Below are 22,748 nucleotides of genomic sequence, written 5' to 3' on the forward strand. Positions count from 1 at the left end.
TTAGTAGAGATGGGGTTTTGCCATGTTAGCCAGGATGGTCTCAAACTCCTTACCTCAGTGATCTGCCTGCCTCGGCCTCCCAAAGTGCTGGGATTACAGGCATAAGCCACTGCACCCAGCCAATAGCCCCCAAAACTTATAGTGGAGCCTTTCAATCTGTCGTTAATATTTCTTACCTTCTTTTTATATTTTTCAGTTCCTAAGCTCTAGCTGTATTCTGATTGAATTCCTCCTATTATTTTTCAATTCATGAATTTTCTTTAATGTCAGTTCTGGAGTATATCCCCCAATCCACTGACTTTTGATTTCAGGGGCTATATCTTTCCTTTCCAGCATTTCTAATTTGATCCTTATGATAGCCATCTGTTCTAATTTGGGCCCGCCTGTTTTTGTTTTATGGCTTCTTATTCTTTTTATGTGTGTGTGTGTGTGTGTGTGTATTTTTTTTTATTTTCACCTGGAGGATCTCAGGTGATAAGGCATTTTGATATTGCCTTGTTATTTGCATTTCACCCCGTTAGAGTTTGCCTTGTGATTGCAGACTTTGTCAGTTCTCATAATGTTCATTTTCCTTGTGTGTTAGGGAATTTTGGTTCGTAGTTTCAGAGTGCATGGGAGTTTTTGTGTGTTTCTCTCCTCTCTCTGTTTTTCACTCCTCATCTGCTGACCTTCTTGTTGGCTCTACCTGATCATCTAGGCCTTTGGGTTGGGTTTAGAAAGAGACCTTAATGACCCAGGCTTCCATCTCTTGGTGAGCTCCTCCCAGGCTAGCTTCTCAGGCAGGGATGTGGCTCCACCTTAGCCCTGGCCCAAGAGCAATGGTCCCAATTTCTCTCAGCCTCCTTCCCCATGTGGGAGAGCCTGACTCCACCCCTGATTTCAGGCCAGGGGCTTTTCACCTATGTACCCACATGAATGGAACACCTAGCCACCTCTGCAGGCTTCCAGCTGTGTAGCCAGAGTCCTACCACTGTCTTGATTGTTTCTGGGCCACAAAGGTGTTGATCTTGCTTTTTAATTTCTGCTGTGCCCTTTATTTCTTCTTCATCTTTAAAAATATTTAATACATGCATACAGAGGGTAGTTTGGAGTGTACCATCTTGACATTAAGTAGGTCCAGTCTCTGCAGCGTGCTGTTCAGTGCCTTTTTCAGCTTTCCCCAACCAGCTTTCCAAACTCATTTCCCTCCACTCCTGAGCATGAACCTTCTGCTTCTACCGGGCAGTTTCTTATGTCCTGGAATGTGTGCAGCTCTTCCTACCTCTGTGTTTTTCTTACATGTTAGGTCCCCAACTTGGTCTCCCGTCCTCCCTCCCTTTGCTTCTCACCTCCTTTCCATCAGGAGTTGGCCTAAGTCCAACCTCCTCCTCTGTGAAGCCTTCCTTAACCTCACCAGACCATGGCAATCCTGACGTTTTTTGAAGTCTTTCTGTTTGTATTGGTTATTGGCCTTCCTCATCCCTCTTTCGTATTGAGAGTCACCTATCTTGTGGATGTGGGCCTTGAATCCCCACTGAATTCCTTGATTGAGGTTAGAAAATGTCTTTTATTTTTGTTATCTCTGAAGCATCTGGCATTGAGCTATGCTTACCTGTTTGATTGTGGGTGTACTCAGTCCATACTTGCACCTTTTCTAATATTATGTAGGTCATCTGTTTCTTCCAAAAATTTGAATTTTACTGTGTGCGCACGTGTGTGTCAGATCTTTAACTTAGAAAGGCATATTTTTATTGCAACTCCCTCTTACACACACATACGCATACATGTGGATGTGCATGCATGTGCAAACAAGCACAGACACCACGTGCACATTACCTGTAAAGTCATTGGATTTGCCCGTAACAGAAACCTTTGGTAAATGACACAGGCTCTCCTTGATAGTGAATGTCTAACCAACTCAAAGGTTGATATAGGTGGGAGAGAACCGTTTTTATCAGTTTAGAAATAGATATTTTTCTCTGTTGGGCAGACTGTTGTGAGTCCTTCAGCCTTCTGTTATGAAAAAGCAGTAGACTGTAAGAGAAAATCAAGAAGTCTCCATTTGAAAGTGAGCAAAATAAGATTGACCCATTCTATCTCATTTTCCTTTATTTACTCTTTAAGTACACATTACTTACTCTCTGGCAGCTCCTAAATATTTATGGTTAAGAGGGGAAAGGCTGTGTTCCCAATTCCTATTAGGAACCTCGTTTCCATGCTCTTCTGCCTTTTGCAAACATCATCCAAGGATACTCATATCTTTTTGTCCTCATCACTGTTATTACCTCCCTTCATCCCTGGAAGACTTTTGCTTTCACTTTTTAGCTGCCTAGGCACTGCCAACATTCTGGACAACTATAACATTTTTCTAATCATTATCATCATCCACTGTTTCTTGAATACCTTCTATGTGCCTGACATGGTATTAGGTACTTTATATCCATTCTCTTACTTATTTAACCTGCTATTTACAGATGGTGAAATCAAGACTCAGAGTGGCAATAACTTGCCCAAGGTGTCACAGTGATCTTATTTTAAACTTTCTTAACTTCAGTTATTTTTATCTTTGTTCACTTGAAAATTCATTGAGTAAACCTTCTTATTGCTTAGCACATTGCTTCTGACATCTTGAATCCTGCCAGCCTCCTGTAAACATTTCCCCCTCCTCCCAACTCTGCCCCATGACCTCTTTCTGACCCTGCCTGTTTCCCCAGCCATCTCAGTTCACCTCTTTCCTTCTGTAGCCTGCATAGTCATTTTTGCTTCCTTTTTCCAACATTCTCACTTCTACTTGGACATTCTGTAACCACTTGATTACCAGCCTCCAAAATTAGATCAATTCAACCATCTGTTGTATCTGTTCCTCATCTCTCTCCTGTGAGCACTGTTGGAGAAAATCCCATAACTTTGCCAATTGGCTCCATCTCAAATGTGTTTCTAATCTACCCAGCCCTTCAGTGCTCCTAATTAGTTGTCTTATCCCTTTTTGGCTCTTTTTCTCTTCCGCACCTGGCTGTTCCAAAACTTTTTAACATTTTTCACTAACACAACCCCTTTGACCCTGCTTTGAAATCTGCTAAGAACATAGAATTTATCAGAAGTAATTTCCTCTAACTTGCCTCTTCTCTATCTCAAAGTTTATCTGCATCTGGACTCATCCATTTATTCCTTCCCTTTTAAATCCAAAGAAACCCGACTGTTTTCCAATGATAACTCTACCTACCTGTGCTGTTCTTTCCAGACTCTTCCATGAAGTTGCCCTAACCACTTCCTTCCCCTTTTATATCATCAGCCTCTTCCCCTCCGTTTGCAGGTCTCCTCACCTGCAAATGTGCACATCCAAGTTGGTAGGCTGGTGGGGGCTGGGGAGGAGTCTTCCCTCCGTCCTGTCTTCCTCTCACAGTTTCTCCTTTATGGCCAAACTTGGGGAAAGAGAAGCCTGCACTGCCCCCTCCCTTGTCTCTTTGGTGCTCCTCCGCTCTGTAGCTGGGAGGTGGCCCCTCATTCTGGTGAAAGTCTCTCCCACAGATTACTGCCAACTTCTTCAAGGCCAGATCTGATGGGCTGCTGTTAGTCCTTCTTCTCCTAAGCCTGCCCCTTAATGATTGTCCTTACATTGACTCTTTCTCTTTGGGTAACCTCCTGAGCATTGGATCTACACTCCCAGCTTCCTCTGGGTGTTACCTGGGATGGAGAGAGTACAGGTTCCTTCTACTGCCAGCTCCTCTTTGGTTTCCTAGCCAAATCATCTCATCTTTATTCATCTAGTCATCCAAGCTAGACATTTGGAGCCATCGTTGACACTACTTCTACCAGCCTTTCCCTCTGTCACACCAGTTACTAAGTCCTATCAAGTCCCTCTAAAATGCCTCTCTGTCCCTCCATCCTTACCACTGCTGCCCTAATTGGGGTCTTCCTGAACTATTGCGTAGCCCTTTCTGTTTTCCTGTCTCTTGCCTTTAATCTCTCCTCTCTACTGTTGTCAGTGTTAAATTTCGGAGACACAGAGCTAATCAAATCCTTCTCATGTTTGGCTTCATTCAGTGGCTCCACTCTGCCTACTGGGTCAAGTGTGGCTCCCCTGGCTTGGCATTCAGGGTTCTTCCCTGTCGGGCTGTGTGCCTCCCTGCCAGCCTCCACTCCAGCAGCTCTACCTGGCATCTGACCTGCATTTTGCAAGAGTGCCATGACCTGCCTTGAGCCTGAACCTTAGCACTTGCAGTCTACTCTGCTTTCCCTTCTTTCTCTGCTTGGTTTTATATTTCTTGACCTGGCTCAGTAGTTATCTTTTTGATAAGCATTTGCGACCTATCTAAACAGAATGGCTCTTCCTGTTTCGGCTCTCCTAGGAGTGCTGACACTCTCATATTATAGTCAGTTATACATGATTCTCTCTCTCCTCTGCTTTCCTTTAAGCTTCTCTGAAACATGTTTGTTTCCTGAGGTTCCATAGTACAGTATTAAGTGCCTAATAAATATTTATTGAACTAAAAGTCGGTTAATGTATCTGGGTTTGTGAATGTTAAAGTGCTTAGGAGCCTGGGTCTCACTGTTAGCGTATGAAGCACTAACAAACAAGTTTCCACCTTTAGCTTTAATATACGGTATTCTGGGGTTGTGTTTTTTTTTTTTTCTAGAAATGTGGCTTTACACTAAAATAAGAGAAAATAAATTTTAACTGAGTTTGCATCAATATAATTTTGGTGTTCAGATGAACTGAAAACACTCATGTAATGGTTGGCTGAGTCAAGCTGGGTGTCAACAATCTGTCATCTAACAATCGAGCTCTTTGTGATTGTTGAAAAGCATATATTAAATTTCTCCAGAAAAAAGAATCTATTAAAAATCATGTAGGAAGGTGAAAGACTATTTTATATAGCATTATAATGAACCCAAATTAGCTTGTTAAGTCTTGAAGTCCCTGAAATGCACAGAGAACACTATGGGAAAATGTACACACGCCTTTTGAACCTGATTTTATCACAAACCTTAGTCTTTTTATCTTAATATGATGCCAATAAAACCATACCCAGCTACATTTTATCTAGTGTTATTGGAGGAAATATGCATCATATTAACAGAGGCAAATTCTTTCAGTATTGTACATATTGGGTACAATATATACTACTTGCGTGACAGGTGCACTGAAATCGCAGACTTCACCACTATACAATTCATCCATGTAGCCAAAAACCACCTGTACCTCAAAACCTATTGAAATAAAAAAATAAAAAGTACTTTCAGTATTGTGAAACCACAGTTACGGAAATAAGTATCAATGCACACATCACATTTTCTGTGTTAATTTGTAAGCAATACAAAAACTGAAAACACTGTTACAAAGGCATAAAGAGACATAGGAGTACAGAGGCAGTTATACGTGTATTTATTTTTTCCCATTGTTGTATTTGTTCATTAAAACTTAAAACACTATAGTTATGTATAAAATACCATGTTGCCAAGCATGTATTTTTTCCTTTAATTTCAATCCCATTAAAACAAACCATTTTTATTTTAGGTGCTTTTTGCCTCTGTGGTTATAACTTAAACCAGGGATAACTAGTACACTATTTTTTATTCCTTAAAGGACTTGGGAAAATGTAGGAAAGAAAATATCAGTGTGGCAAAAAGTCCATGAACATTTCGAATCAGGATTTTGACCTCAGTAGGATGCTAACATTCCAGGCCATTGGATCCTTTGGTTCAAGTTATTTGAACATTAAGACATGGTTACATTCATTTCTGTCAAGGACCTTAATCTTTCATTATTCTTTATAATTTGCTGTTTTTGATAGCTAACATGTTTTATTTATTAACCATCTGTACAATATTTATATCTATAATTATTAGACATTTTCCTACCATGATTAGGTAACTGGGCTGTTTAAAAAAGAAACACCTCCAGAATAGCTAAAATTTTAAAGTTACTACCTACATCTGCCAAAACAGATTAGTAGCAGATTTCCAGAACAGAACAAATTGTCTTGATCTCCTTACCTAACACTTTGTTTTATGTCAAATCTTACTGCTTTCAGGGAACAAGACTTCTTGATGGAAGCTTATATTTTGACATAAAAATTTTGGGGGCTGCAAATGTAAGGCAATTTTATCCTTGTTTTTCAGGTTGAATATTGCTACATTATTAATTTTATGGTATTCATACAATAAGAATACCACATATTCATGACAAACTTGATTGGGTCCTAACTCACTATAACTCTGTTGAACTTACTAATTATATGAGCTTGAATATTATATTTGAGAAATTAAAATCTCTTGGTTATATAAACAAGGGCTAACTTCTAACATAATATTTATACTTCAGGTTTCGCTTTCTTTATAACCATCTTCATTGTCATTGTTATAATTTGTTTTGTATTTCAGATTCCTTAATTCATTATCATAACAACAAAAAACATTGGCCAAGCAGAATTAAAACTTTAATCAATCATAATACTTAAGCATGGATGTTCTTATAATGAAAATTTCTTTTAAATTTAGAATATTCCTGAAAATTCTTTGAATTCAGGCCTGATGAAAATCATCCAAAAATGTATTTATCTTTTAATGCAACAAATATTTTTTAATACTTTTTTAAAATTCACTCAGAATCACAGCTTGCCTAAGGTCATTATTTGTCTCTGTTACAGTGATAGAGAGTGTTGGATTGAATATGTAGTGATCACAAGACAAATGCTGGCTGTCTTGAGACATTATGGTAGCTAAGGGTTTGAGCTTTAGAGTCAGACTGCGAGGGTTCAAATTCCAGCTCCACCAATTCTTAATTACATGAATTGGGGCTAATTACTGCTTTGTGCCTCAGTTTCCTCATCTGTAAAGTGGGTTGTCTCAAACATTTAATATATGAATATGTATAAGCTGTTTAGAACTGTCCTTAGCATATAGAAAGTACTCAAATATCTAGCTCAGAATAATTGACGTGTCAAGTAATATATCTAATTTGTTAGGAACTTCAGATAGTTGTATTTAATCTATTTTTGAATAATAAAACCAATAGCAGTAATATTTTTCATGGAATTCAAAATGCAAATGCAATTTTACTATAACATGTAATTTCACTATAAAAATTTAAAATGCTAGTAACTGGCTATTGTCTTTTCTGGGATATTAGGAATTTTACAATACATGGACATTTGGAAAACATTGTAGTTTGGTAGTCCTACCTGTGACTACAAAAAAAAGCATGAAGTTTTGCTTTTTTACGATGTGTATTAGGTCAAACCAGGCACTCATATGGCTTATCTATCTATCCCACCTAAGATTTCAAATGGAGAGTACTTGTGTTTCTCCTTGAGGTTTCCTCAACCATGGCTGAGTACAAATGACCCAGAGAGACCTTCAGCACAACCCCATAGGATAACCATGTGATACTTGAAGTTTAAATATTCCTGTCATCCAACACTGTTGCTCCCTGAATAGAAAGGTCTCACGGTGTTAGTTATGCTTTTGTTAAGTGAATAATCTTGGAGACTTGAACAATTCTCTTCTCCCCTCAGTGCATTTCTTTTTTTTTTTTGAGACGGAGTTTCACTCTGTCACCCAGGCTGGAACGCAATGGCGTGATTTGAGCTCACTGTAGCTTCCACCTCCCGGGTTCAAGTGATTCTCCTGCCTCAGCCTCCTGAGTAGCTGGGATTACAGGAATGTGCCACCATACCCTACTAATCTTTTGTATTTTTAGTGGAGACGGGGTTTCGCCATGTTGGCCAGGCTGGCCTTGAACTCCTGACCTCAGATGATCCACCTGCCTCGGCCTCCCAAAGTGCTGGAATTACAGATGTGAGCCACCATGCCAGGCCCCCTTAGTGCATTTCTATTAAGATTTTTATTTTAGATTGAAAATGAAAGGAAGTTAATTTGTTACAAAATACTGATGTCAGAATAATTTGCTAAACCCTTTTTACTGATCTTTTATTTCCCTTTCCTTTATGCCATATAAAGAAACCATGGAACATGTTTTGTTTTGAGGACTTTGGTATTATATTTTTATCCCCTAGTGCTTAATAGATACAACTGATGGTTCTGTAATTATTTGTCTAATGAATTGAACTGGTGGGACAGAAGGTCCATTCGTCGGCCAAATGGTGTCATCATTTGTTTGCAGAGGGCTGCAGGGCCAGTTAGGCAACATAAGAGAGCAAATTAGGGGTTTGGAAAAGGAAATAGTGGGGCTTGTGGTGAACTGTATCTGAGGCCAGATGAAACACCAGCCAGGGCTTGTGAGCTCTGTGTGAAAGTAAAGGCTTTGGCCAGAAGACTAATGAATATATTCTCCATGTGCATAATAGAAATCTTTAAAATGTTCTAGACTACTTCTGTTTTCCAGTTCCCTGGGTACCATGATTCATTAAATAAGTAAATAAATAAATGAATAGATATGGGTGTGTTTATATATATAAATATATGAAATATATGCACATATACATATTTGCCCCCTCTTTATTGAGGTACATATGAAATACTTCACCCTGTAAAAAAGTTGGCTTAACAAAGGTCGCTTGTCTAATGTTTATTTGCTACATCTCTGTTTATTGATAATTGATGGAGCTTGCAATAACAACTTCGTTCTAAGTTATATGTAATATGAAGAGTTTTCTAATTTCTGTTAGTGACAACGTGCACAACTTTACTAACTGGAACAAAAGTAAAAGTTAAATATTCTCAAAAAAGCACTAGCTGAGCTACACACACACACACACAGACACACACACACACACACACACAACATACCTTTGTGGCATTCTTATAGCTGGGGACTTAACTGGCTCTCCCCTCTGACTGCTTGCCAGACTTAGAAGAAACCAAGAAAAAGGAGGTAGAAAAATTTTTTATGCTCTAATTCTGAGCGTGGTAGCTGGTGTCCCTCAAGTGGAATGCATATGGGCTTCAAGGCTTTTGACCAATTTCACTGGACTTCCTCAGGGTCTTACCTCTTTTATTCCCACTGTGGGTTCAGGTATATTTATAGTATAGTGCTCTGATTCTTGATAATCTCGCTCCTGTTTTGAAGTATTAGCATGAACCACATACAAGAAAGTTAATAGCCAAACCTTTTCCATTTTTCCTACAGCTCTTGAAACTGGCAGCCTTGAGAACCACCCATTTCCCTTACTACCTCTCACCTAAGCCTTCCTTGGTGCACAATGTTAACGTTACACTACATGTATTACTATTTAATGTTGACACCGCTGTCTTTTCATTTCACGTCTGTTATGATATTGTGGCTTTCGCCCTTTGCGGTCAGGGACCGTAACTTTTTGACACACTGTGTTAATAGGGACTTACTCAGGAAATGGCTGTTCATAGGGTGTAAAATTCACTGCGGTTTTGAAGCTGAGAAAAAATACCTTGAATCCTTTTGTAAGTTCTTTGGAAAATGGACAGATTCTTTTTTAGTGATAACCTATATCATCACAAAATGAACCCGTCTTATAATTGACTAGACCTGTTAATAAAATGTTACAGACTAATTTGAGAAATAATTATCGGGTGGGAGAAAAGGGCATTTACTAGAAAATCAAGTAAACTTTGTTGTCCTCAGGCATTTAATTGGAAGAATTGAGCAAAAAATTTGTTAATGTTTAGATTGGTTTATGTTCCTTTTTCTAACCACTGTTTCCTGCTAAAAAAAAAATAACTATTTGGCAAACTTTCTGTAACTCTCTTTATCTTTTCCTGTTTTATGTCTGTTGTCCCAGGCATTCTGATTACATATCCCAATCATGCTCCTTTTACATGTTAGTATCTAATATGGTGTCTTGTATTGTTTACTTGAAAATTGCCTATTGTTTATTAAATTCTGACAGGAAGACTCTTTTGTATAAATGTTTTTGGGTCTTAAGATCAGATTTCAGATCTGATCTTTCAAATCAAATGATCTTTCAAATCAAATGGTAGTACTTCGTGTCCCCTTCAGGGAAAGGATTTGTAAGATATTTATAAATTCAAGCATTCTTAAGGAATTTATTTAAATGGCTGCTAATTCTGCATTAGAAGCATGCCATTGACATTGATATGTAGTAAATTAAATTTAAGGATAAATCATCTCAAAGTATATTCTAGTAATCTTTAATTAGTTAAAAGTATCTTTTAATATTTTTAAGTAAAACTCACTAATTGCAGAAATGCTTAGAGATGAGTTTAGGCTACCTACCAATTTTTAAATTAAAACTTAATTTTTAGTCACTATAAATAAATTAATAAACCTTTTAAAATATGAAGTTTTCTTACAATCACTTTGCATAATTGAATATCTCATTGTTACTTAGCTAATGCTTTGTGTCTGCTGTCTTTTTGTTTCTATTTTGGCTTAGTTTATTTCATTGATCTTTGGTGTAATAGACCTAAGCTGCCTTGTGTGGAAGGGAGAAGCTGCATGACTTGCTAGAAGTTTTACATGTGATGGAATTTAACCTCAGTTTATGTCTCTCCCTGCACAGTCCCTTCAGTCTGAATATGTTCATTACTAAGGCCTTGCCACTCCAGTGAAAGCCGTTCCTCTCTTAGACACAATTTCTTCATCTGGACGAGCAGTGGAGAGGGAAAGCAACTTCTTGCTGGAAGAATATCTCTGCCTTCTTACCTTACATTAAAGAGAGCACTAAGATAACACCTTCAAGAGACTTGAAAACAGAAAACTGGTTAATGACTACTATAAATGCACTGAAACTATGTTTATGGAGATTTCCATACTTTTAAAGACAGTTTTAATGTTGAATTTGGTATTTTGAAGGGTTATTTTTAATGTATTTTGGTAATACATTTATTATATTTACATGTACAGTGTTACATTATATATGTATTGTGAACTTTAAAAGACTATTTTGATAAATTTATAAATATATAAAATTATGTAAAAACAAGACTATATTTTGATTTAGATTTTCCTGCTGTTTGCTACCAAAAATTTGTATTTTAAGTCTATTTAGTTTTAGTATGGTTTTGTCTCTAATGAATAAAGAATTCCTTCTTATTAAGAAGAAGTAAGGGAGAAAGTTTTCAGAAAGTGATTTTTATGCTCCCACTATAAATACGGCAGATCAGTTCATTCTTTTGGGAAGTCAGGTTAATTACACTGAGTTTATCCAAGTTTATCTCTACCAAGAGTATAATGGCATGGGATGACTTATTTAGGACAATTCCCTTTCCCATTGTTTTTGTTGCTGAGCCAATTTGAGTTAGTTTTGCATCCTGGGGGGCTTTAAAAAACTTAGCATGCAGTGGAAGATCAGAATTCACTGAATATTTCTTCTGAGAGCATGGTTTCATGGTTTTTCTCTATGAAGTGACTCAATATTCCAAATGTTTTTCTTTCCTTCCTTCTTTCAAAAGAGTTCTTAACCCAATTAGAATATCCTGCTTTGGGTACGAGGTTGTTGTTGCCTGTAATCACACATGGTTTGACATCAGTTTTAAATCAATGGAGAGAAAAAACTGAAAAAGATGCTGCTAAGTAGTTCTCTGTATTAAAGGAGATATTTTTAAAACAGGGTACAACCCCCTGCTGCACACGCTAGCATATCTGGAACCTAATATGAAAATGAAAGGACCCTTATAGGTACTCACAGCCCTTTCATGTAAGTATGATCTGATATTTAGGTCTTCAGAAACCCGTAGGTTTCATTTCTATGAGGAATCGAGGAGCCTTATACCCTGATATCCTTCCAGGCTGCTTTAAGAATGGACTGCTTCGACACTGAAAGTGCTAGTGAAATGGATTCATATGAAGTGTTATTTACTCCCAACCATTGAGTTATTTATAATGTATTTATTGGGGGGGGTACCTTGAGTCTATTATATTATGCTTCATCAAAACATCTTGTTCATGTTTTATGTTTTTTAAAAAGGCCTTTGAATGAATGTTTGACTCAGGTTTGTTAAATTAACCTTCAGTAACTGCAGTACCAAAAATTACACTCAACTGATAAAAAAATGAATTGTATGATTTAGGAATCAAAAACTAAAATAAGTGGAATTATGTATCTTTTCTAAAGTTGAAAAAGTAAAATATTTTATTATGAGTTATTGTAAAAAATTGGTTAATTGTATAGGAAGATGACAGTATTTTTTTCAAGTCATAAAAAGTAATTCAGATGACATTTGAGAAGTAGGGGAGAGGGAATCATGTTGACAGTTTTAGTTCTGTGAACACTAACTTGTGTGAAGCTATTAAAATGATTGTAAAGTTGACTACTGTAAATTTTCCATAATTATGTGTGTATATATGTCATATGTATGTACATGTATATGTCTTAAAATTACTTTACACATGTGCATACATAGACACACCAAGAAGTGGATGTATATAATATAGAAAGTATATAGCAAAGTAATTCTACTCTGATAATAAAAATTGTTTGACATGTATTTTGTTATGAATAGTTTATCTTCAAAAAGATATTTTGCTCTATTTTAAAGTGTAGAAGAATACACTGCTAATAAATAATAAATGTTTTATGCAATCACTTATTCTTTGGCATTTATAATTTGGATTTTTGAGTTTTCAATGTACTGAAGTCTCTTTATAATTTTATTTTTGGTTCAGTGTGGTCGGTGCCTTGAGTGTTTCAAGATCTCTATTCTGGATTTTAGTTTATCTTTTATTGACTTTCTAGGTTGTGGCCATTGCCTGAAATACATGACAGTGAGCTCACAGAAACCTTACACTTTGAATTTCACAAAAATCATATAATGTCAGGTTCTTGCTTGCTTTCTCTTTTTTTTTCTGTCAATAAAGACTGATCCTGAACAGTGTTTTGGGTCCTGCTTAGTTCTTTATGACTACTGATGACTATTGTATGATTGGTCATCAGTTTCTTTTGAAAAAGAATGATATTTTTCTTAAACAAGAAATTACAGAAATAAATCAGTTGGAACAAACCTCATACCTGTTGGATCTGTGCCCTGAAAAGTCAGCTTGGGAGGAAGAAGCTACACTATTTATTGGAGATATTTTATATAGTAAACTGGATCTCTCTGCATTATGATGTTTCTGAGGTTTTTTTTTTCTTTAATTTCTTTCTTTCTTTTTTTTTTTTAAGAATGCAAAGGAAAGGTTGTGGATGAGAAGGTAGTTTTACATTTGGAATTGGGAATCTGCAAATAGCTGTCCTCACAACATTGCATGAAACAATTGGGGTGCCAAGGTTTTCATAGGACCACATCTTAAAGAAGGAGATTTCTTATGAATTAATGAACCTGTTTCACAGGGAAGAAGGAAATCTCTTTTTGTACAGATTGGGTTTTTATGAAAAAGAAAGTAAAAAAATCAATTAGCTGGTTTCAACAGATTTCTCACCTATTGAGTTTACATGTTTCTTTTTTTATCCTTAGATGTAAAATGATTTATAAATCTCAAAACACACCTGGGAAAACTATCTATGTGATTCAAATATAGCAGGAACATGAATTTACCAACTATACACAAATGTGTTTTGAAAGTTGTTTTTACTTCTATGCTTTCTTCAGTGACATGTTAAACCATTAATATGTTGAGTCTGATTAAACCAGTTGTTAGTATATAAGCTGAACAGGACTCCATGGGCTTCATGTCATATAAGAAGTCTGTACTCAATCCCAAAGTACCGTCATAACGCAGAGTCCCCTTTGCAACACTTAGCAAAGCAAGAATTTGGTCACTGTATGTCTCCTCAGAAGATTAATTAGGGACAATTCCAATTACAGAAGGATATAATTTACAGCAGAAAACTCCTTTATTTACACATAGGTTGCATAGGGTTGACAACTATGGCATATAATGGAAAGTAGAAAATAATTGTATTAAGTTATTTTGAGCTGAATTGAAATGTTAATATATTCCCACCCAGTTCCCTCTCTATGGATTGAATTATGATAATCATATCAAGAAGGAGAAAAATAGCTTTTCTCGAGAATTTTAAACTTTTTTTTGCTAAGTACAAGTAGAAACTTACGTTAAAAGACTAGTTTTAATGTGAAACGTATTTGGAACAGGTTTTAAGTGGACAAACATAAATTAGCTGACCTTTTCACTCTCCATGCCTTGTTTTAAGCTGCACGCCACCAAAATCAAAGTAAATGACATCACTACTTGGCGGTGTCTCCTTTGGTTCGAATCAAGTTGACCACATGTTTTTGAGAAGTTGTACTGCAAGTGAAGAATGGGGCATGGTAATAACTGTAGAAATGACTCTGGCTGCAGATATTTACATTAAAACTTCAGATTTGGGGGTAGTAATCTATCAAATATATAGTCATCCCTCCATATCCATGGGGGATTAGTTCCAGAACCTCTGTGGATACCCAAATCAGAGGATGTTCATGTCCCTTATATATAACGGTGTGGTATTTGCATATAACCTATGCACATCCTCCTGCATACTTTAAGTCATCTCTAGATTGCTTATAATGTCTAATACAATGTAATGCCACCTAAATCATTATTATATTGTTTAAGGAATAATGACAAGAAAAAATGTCTGTACATGTTCAGTATAGTAGAGATGCAATTATTTTTTTTTCCCCTGAATATTTTTTATCCCTGATCGGTTGAATCTATGGATGTGGAACCTATGGATATGGATGGCCAATGGTATTTTGTTTATTTGTATTATGGCTGTCTTCCAAAAGGATCTGAAGTGGCTTCATAGAACCAAGCAAGTGTACCATAGGGAAAGTAAATAGGGGCTTTGGACATTGAATTTTGAGGCAACTGACACTGAGACTTGAAGCTGAAGTAAAGCGGCCTCTCAGACATCACAGGAGATCTGTCCTTTCTTTCCAGACTGGGCGCATTTACGCCACACACGCACTTTTAGGCAATTCCAGGACTCTTCATTGGCACTCACTTTACTCAATTTTTAAGAAAAGATTATCTCTAGGTGAGACTGCCATTCTTGATATTCAGATCCCCAAAAATAATTATGTCGAGTATGTGGAAGGACAAAATTGGAACCAGAGATCAGATTACTATGAGAATCCATCTATCTACCTACCTACTACTCTCCTACCAACCTACCATATAACTGGGCTTTACTAGAGCTAATGTAAGTGTAACATATGCTTTTTTATATTGGGAAGTTAAATAAAACTTGGAAGACACAGGGTCCCACAGACTTGGGAAGAAAGGAGCTGGTCTTTGTGAAAAACCCAAAAATGAATAAAACGGTGGAGGAGAGGGAGCCATTTTTCTAAAATCTAGGTTCCTTACAGGCAGAGAGACATTTTGTTTTAAATGGAAAAACATAAATTGGATACCATACTTCAACAAGCATGTTCCAGGCAGTTTTATCAACTCTGGAGAGAGGTCACCAGTTAGCTTTTCAAGCAGCTTGGGGTTGTAAAGTAATGTAGCATCTACCGAGTGTGAACAGCAGGATTGGAAAGGTAGGCCTAGCTTTTTCTGATTTGAGGTTTTGTGTAATATTCACTTCCTCTTTCTCCCTTCTCCACTTTTCATACCAATGTGTTTCACAAGCATGGCCGCCAATCCTAGACTTTTCCTGCTGCTTCAGGTCCAGCTGGTAGCTTATTTTACCATTTTGGTGCCTTCAATGACCAGCGACTAAATGGCCAGGCACCACGTCAAATGACAACACTGCAGGAACTATACAGCTAACATCTGTTAGCAGAGACACTGGTGGCAAAACTGGGCTCAAACGGTCTCGTATCACATCCGCATAGAGCACCAGCCCCGGAGTTCTCTTTCTCTCTTTTGCTCTGGAGGGTGAATCAGAGATGCTGGCCCTGAGATGGCTGCCCTGTCATGACAAGAAGTGGGACTGCTGAGTGCAACCTTGAAAATCTACTAAGCTGACAAACTGTGACTTTACTTTGATCTATTTTAAAGTCAAATCTGTTGGGGCAAATTATCCTTAATTAAGGATTTCTGTTTAAGTGACAAGTAGTTAGGATGGTTAATTTTTAAGGTAAACCAAAAGAGGAAAAGTTCACTCATCTGGTCTGGAGGAGAGATGAAAGTCAGTTACTAAGTCAGGATCTAATTATTTATCTAATTAGCAAAGCCCTGTGTATTGGGGGCCCCCAAGAGCATTCCCAGTTTTGATAATTTGCTAAGAAGGACTCACAGGACCCAACGTATGGTTATATTCACAAGCTAAGATTTATCACAGTCAAAAAAATACAAAGCAAAATCAGCAAAGGGAAAAGGCACATGGGGTGAAATCTGGAGGAAGCCGAGCACCAGCTTCCACGAGTCCTCTCCCAGTGGAGTCGCACAGGACACACTTAATTCCCCCATTAGGGAGGTGTGACACGTGTGAAGCATTTTCTACCAAAGAAGTTCATTGGAGACTCAGCATCCTCGGTTTCTACTGCTGGCTGGTCACATGGGCAGCCTTTGTAGAGCACGATCAAAATTCCAGACGCCCAGAAGGAAAGCAGGTATTCCACATAAACCATATTGTTTACACAGTTGAGGTGCAATGAACTACACTTATCATTCAGAGGAAGTTTTATATCAGTGTAGGGGGAACCGTTTACCAGTCAAGTTCTCAGGCACAAGTCAAAGACAACCTTGCAAGCAAGCCATTCACAAGACAGTCTCAGGCCTGATTTTTAAATACTTTTCTGTACACCCTAGATCACAGCCAACTAATTTCGTAGGAACTAAAACCCATTTAAATTAATGTGCAGTTTTCCCTCAGGCTGTGGACGCAAAACCTGTGTTTTTAGAAAACTTGTTTGTGGAGGGAAGAGTTGTGATCTAGGAGACGGGAACTCTATCTTTTGGGACTCTAGTGTTCCAGATGGGCCAGAGCTCTGGTTTCTGTTTTGTTTTCGAATGGATAAATTTGGAAGTGGTGCAGCTTTCCATTATAGAACACTCTAATGGCCACAGTAAACCTGCTGTCTACAATATTCCAACCTCTTTGTAGACCCGATGTCTACAATATTCCAACCTCTTTCAGGCCAAACGAGTAGGAGAAACTCACCAACTCATATTTGCTGTAAGAGATAAACTAGTCTCAAAATTTTGCTCTCAATATCTATGCCACTTCCCTGTTATTTATGAGTAAAAGAAATAAAAATGTAAGTTAATGCATTTTTTAAAATACTGCAATTTAAAGACAAAGAAAAAAAGAATAGTAAAAATTAAAGCTAAAAAATAATGATTGCAAAAGGTAGGCAACAGAGGCTTTTAAAATGATAAACTTAAAACAATATAAATTAAAATGATACAACATTTATAGAAATGAATATATCTTAGGGCAATAAGAAGGTAGCATATAGGTTACTTACAGATTCGTAGCACTTTAGTACCTTGTTTGGCCTACAGTAATTGAATAATTAAAGTTACCCCGAAGGCTTAACAGCTTTTGAAAGTCTACAGATGCCAAGCTGTCAATCTAAGTGGGATCATTTTGAGCTGACAAAATGTCTTGCTCGTAGGCCTTGTCCTTAGACTCTTCTGCCTGGGGATTTTGGGTCACAAAACGAGTCCAGGGTAGCTCACTCTTGGGATTAGGCTAAATGGAAGGCCTGTGGGCATCTGTAACTTTCTCTGCACATATATCTCTCTTGCTTAGGAATGTTTTAAACTTTTAATTATTTTTTATGTTTTATTTTTAAAAAACCAAGTTTTTAAAAATGTGTTCTTACCTTTTAAGTCACCTTCTTAAATATTTTCACATGCCACATTAAGTCAACCCTCTCAGCATCAGCTTGCTTTCCACCTTCTTCAGGAAGCCTTTCTCACTCTGGGTTTGGCAAAGTATAATTTTTTTTTTTTCCGCTCACTAAGCGGTGACATCCTTAATTAGGGTTGTGTGCCTTTTATTACTGTAACCCACGTAACTGAAACATAATAAGCACAGGTTAGGCCTTTTTTAAAATTCCACTTTGTATTTCTTTTCACATTTTATCTGAGTTCTTCAGAAATGGTTACATAGATTCATTTTCTTGAGTGGAGCTCTGGCGATTACATCTAGAGTTCTGACTGAAATCTGGTTTGGGACAGCGTCCTACGGGGAGCAGAACTTTGAACAAGCTGTATTGGGAAAGATTCGGGGAGGTTTATTGGGCTACTGCCTCTGGTGGGGGACATTGCTGATTCAGAAAAAATTGAGACAGCTGGAAGGGAATAAAATACAAGAACTCATATTTAGCCACACAGATTGGAAAGTTGACTGTGGGTTGATATTCAGTCCCTCATTCAGCAACGTTTATTGAAAGGCTGCTGTGGAGCAACAGACACAAAGTTAAAACCGTTGTGCTGAAGTTCACAGTTTTCTGAGGAACACAGACAGGAAACGGGGGAAATAGAGAGTTGTTCACCGGGTATAAAGTTACAGATAGCTACAAGACAGATACATTCTAGATATCTGCTGTACAACCTAGTGCCTGTAGATAACAATACAGTGCCGGCCGTGAACTTAAAAATTTGTTAAGAAGGTAGCTTTCACATGAAGTATTCTTACCAAAATAAAAGTGTGTTTCCTCCATAAGGAAACATTTGGAGATAATGGATATGTTGATCATCTTGATTGTGGTGATAGTATCACAGGTACTTGCATCTACAAACTAATTGAATCTTATAGATTAAATATACGTAGTTTTATTATACATCAATCATTCCTCAATAAAGCTGAAGAAATCTGTACAAATAGAAAGGGATAACACATTTATGGTACTTCCAATGAAACACGAGATGTCAGTATTCTCCATTTACATCAATAAATTCACCATAGTCGCAATAAAAATTCCAGAGAGTTTTCTGGGGAAAAAAAATGGTGCCCAGGCTCTATTCCAGACCAATTAAATCAAAACTTGGGCCATGGGGCCAACGACTTATTTTTAATTTTTTTTTAAAGCTTCCAGAGTAATTCCTGATGCACAGTAGGAAAAAGAACCACTATACAGAGAAAAGGAGACTCAAATTATTTGTTTTAGTTTTTCTTCTTCTCCTCCTCCTCCTCCTCCTCCTCCTCCTCCTTCTTCTTCTTCTTCTTCTTCTTCTTGTTCTCCTTCTTCTTCTTCTTCTTCTTCTTCTTCTTCTTCTTCTTCTTCTTCTTCTTCTTCTTCTTCTTCTTCCTCTTCCTCTTCCTCTTCCTCTTCCTCTCCTTCTCCTTCTCCTTCTCCTTCCTTAAATACTTTCATGTCATTTAAAGGTAGGGGGAGTCAAACTTTCCAACCATTTAACATTGTCTCTTCAGGATTCCTCCCTGCACCCCCATCCCTGGGGAACTCTTAGACAATAAAATAAGATTTTTAATTCTTCAGGATAGCTTTTACAAATTGAGATTTATGTTGAGAAATAATAGGCTAAATAGTCCTCACTCGTCTATCAGTTAATATCCTGCTCAAGGGATAGTAGGAACTGTGGGGAAAATACAAATAGATGGAACAAGGATGAGAAGGTGTCTTCCCCATGCCTTCATCCATATCTTCAAGGAGCTCACAACCCACTTGGGGAAATGGCATAATCACGTATTCGCTGGTGTTTTTCGATTGTGAGAGAAACCCAACATTAACTGGTGTAGGCCACAAGCGTATGGAACCCAATAAATGGTAAGTGCCTGGGCCTCAGGTACAGCTGGAACCAGGAGCTCCAAATTAGCAGAAACATCCTATCTCATGAAAACATGGATGCCAACAGCGGCCACATCTTTGCAACTTAGGGTTCAGTCACCAGGGACACTGGCCTGACTGCCAGCCCTGAACCCACACCAATGGGAAGTGACTCATAATCACCTCCGGACCTGCAAATTATAGCTGGGGTGGGGTGGGGAGTTTGAATGGCTGAGCTCACAAGAGAACAGGGAACTCCCTTTGAAATCAAGTGAAAGATAATAGTTTTCTGACCCATAGGGGTTCTAATTAAAAAAAAAAAATGCGATGAAGGGGTTTGCTGGGCAGACAAAACAACTATCTACCATACATGCAGCATAGCAAGACAGAGATATTCCAGGACAGCACTGGCAAACAGTATGGTACAGAGTAATGGCGAAATGAATGGTGCAAACTATTGCATTTTCCCACCTGAAAAAGAACCCTAAACCTTAGGAGCGGCTTCTACTCAGAGTTGGGTCTGTGTACGCACAATCTGACTTCCCAGCACATGAGGGGTGTGGAGGTGATTAGGATGAAATGAGGGGTGTTTAACACACAGAGAATCACTGCTACTCCACACCCCAACAAGCTGTAAGCACAGGGAGTTTAGTTTGGTTTATGCTGTTTGTGTATCTAAGAGATGTCTGATAAGCAGCAGAAATGGGTGATGACTGTAGCTCTGAAATTCCGTGGCAGGGGCTTCTAACACATATTTGGCCATTGCTTTCACTGAGGCTCAGAGGGTTGTGCCCAGTATCCAGAGAAGGATTTCAAAATTTGCAAGGACTATAGCTGAGAGAGGGGTTTCTGGAAATTGAGAGTGCCAATTTGCTCTGAAGCCGGGAGCAAATACACTATTTCTGAGATGCAGGAAATAGAAGTAGTTTTTTTTTTTTTCACCATCAATGATGACCTCAGTCATGTAGAAACAGGATGTTAGCTCCTGGTTTTGTTGTTTCTTAATATAATTTTGACTCTAAAATTTCATGAACAATATCTTAGATATTTCTTAGTTATGTTGTGATTTTGTCAATGCTGCTTAACTCTTAACTCAGGATGATAATTGTGGCTATTTGCTTAAAAGTGTATGATCTTTTTTTCATATCAGTGTTATATGTGAGAGAACACACACACACACACACACACACACCCCTCTTTAATATGAATTTGATGTCCTCACGTAAATTACATGAAATAATTCCTAAATGTTTGAAAACACAAAACCCTCCTCATCTAGTTCCTATCTCAATCAGACAAATATATTAAAGCAGATTCAAAAAATAAACTATACTAAACTTCTTACTGGAAAAAAAGTCACTTCTGGACAGAGACCAAGCCAAAGTAATTTTAGCTCAAATTGGTTTTCCTGGAAAAACTGGAAACGTAGTCCTGAAAAGAAATGTCTTGGCAGCTTTACAAATCAACACTCAAAAACTAACAAGAGCAGCCTAAATATCCTTCACTTCAATGATTCTCAAATACTAGCATGGAAAGAATCTTGTTTAACAAAAAACTTGTTAAAATTCAGATTCTGGAAGCCAGCCTGTAGATCTATCTAAACAAGACCTGAGTTGTTTAAGTCGAGAAGATTTGAAGATCACAGCTTAATTAACTCAGAAAAGATCACTGTAGAAATTCATAAATTAATAGGATAGAACAAGGGATTGTGTTTGGGAAACTATGTCCTAGCTCACTCCAATAGAGCCATCTGTCTTAGTGTTGTGGGATCACCTGGTACAAGGCCTAACTCCATCATTTTGTGTGTGACTTTGGGTAAATAGTTCACTGTCTTTGGGTTTCAATTTTCTTTCCAATAAAATGTGATCAGATAATGCCTTAGTCTGTTTGGGGTGCTATAGCAAAATACCATAAATTGGGTAGCTTATAAGCAACAGATTTTGTTTTTCTCACAGTCCCGGAGGCTGAGAAGTTCAAAATTAAGGCATCAGCAGATTTGGTATCTAGTGAGGGTTTTGTGGTTCATAGACAGTACCTTCTAGCTATGACCTCACATGGAAGAACGGGCTATCTAGCTCTCTGGAGTTTCTTTTATAAAGCCACTAATCCATTAACGAGGGCTCTGCCCTCATGACTTAATCACCCCTCAAAGGTTCCCATCTCCTAATACCATCACCTTAGGGGGTAGGATGTTAACATACGAATTTTTGAGGGACATAAGTATTCAGATACAATATCAATCGTTCTTAATCTTTTTGAGATTACAAACTGCTTTGAGAAACCAATAAAATTATTCAATCTTTTCTCCAGAAAAATGCACAAATACACATTTTGCACCCAAATTTGGGAGGGTCACAGCTCCCTTAAAATGCTTTGTGAACTTCATATGACAGACAGTGACTCTTGGAAGGGAAAAATGGGGTTTATCTGAATCTGTGTTTTATAAGCCCCCTTATAAAAGGAGTCTTGTCACTTTTTATCCTCCACTCCTTGCCCCGTGTTAGGAATCACCGCTGTCACTAATATGTGCAACACACTTAGAGTGCAACACACTTAGAGTAAGTTGGCCACTTTGGGAAACTGAAGACTCCTCCAAGGTAGGTGACGTTATCACCATTTTACAAGTGAGAAAACTGAGGTCTGTAGAAGTGAAATAGCTTGCCCAGGTCACATGGCTAATAACAAGCAGGCCCTGGATTTGACCCTGACCCTTTAACTTCCATGGCAGGGTTTCTCAGTCTTGGCACTGTTGCCATTTTGACTTGGATAATTCTTTATTGTGAGGGTGCTGTCCTGTGCGGACATTGTGAGATGCTCAGCAACATCTTTGGCTTCTACCCGTTAGACACCAATAGCACTCCTCACCCAAATTTTGAAAACACAAAATGTCTCTAGAAATTGCCAAATGTATGCTTGGGGGAAAAAATCACCCCCATCTGAGAACCACTGCTGTGTGGTGTAGTCCCTGATATCACTACCATCGTGAGCTGCTGCTGCTGCTGAAATGAGGCTGTCGAACCTCTGAAGTCTCGTAGGGCAGGAGAAGGCTGAAAACCACCATTACAAGGTTTCGTATATATCAGGCAAAGAATTTCAGGATGAAATACGCTATGTTATTGCAGCTTCATCATTCTATAAATTCATAATTTCAAAAAGCTCCACCTCTAGGGTTTCTTGTGATGGTGAATGCTCATGTGCAGCTGAATTACTCTCAAATCTGGCTATAAAACAGCATAGAGATG

The 22,748-nt window shown here is 37.8% G+C and overlaps 1 protein-coding gene across 2 annotated transcripts in view; it reads left to right on the forward strand.

Annotated features, from left to right (window-relative positions):
• CDC14A (cell division cycle 14A) overlaps nucleotides 1–12,462 on the forward strand; it is a 172,235-nt gene extending 159,773 nt beyond the window's left edge. For both annotated transcript variants that reach the window (XM_050807503.1, XM_050745044.1), the window contains exon 16: nucleotides 10,440–12,462. In XM_050807503.1, coding sequence (XP_050663460.1) covers nucleotides 10,440–10,469 — 30 coding nt within the window. In that variant the 3' untranslated portion in view covers nucleotides 10,470–12,462. The remainder of the gene's footprint in view (nucleotides 1–10,439) is intronic.
• The last annotated feature ends 10,286 nt before the right edge of the window (nucleotides 12,463–22,748 follow it).

This window comes from Macaca thibetana, chromosome 1 (genome assembly GCF_024542745.1).
Source record: "Macaca thibetana thibetana isolate TM-01 chromosome 1, ASM2454274v1, whole genome shotgun sequence".
Classification (NCBI taxonomy): domain Eukaryota; kingdom Metazoa; phylum Chordata; class Mammalia; order Primates; family Cercopithecidae; genus Macaca; species Macaca thibetana.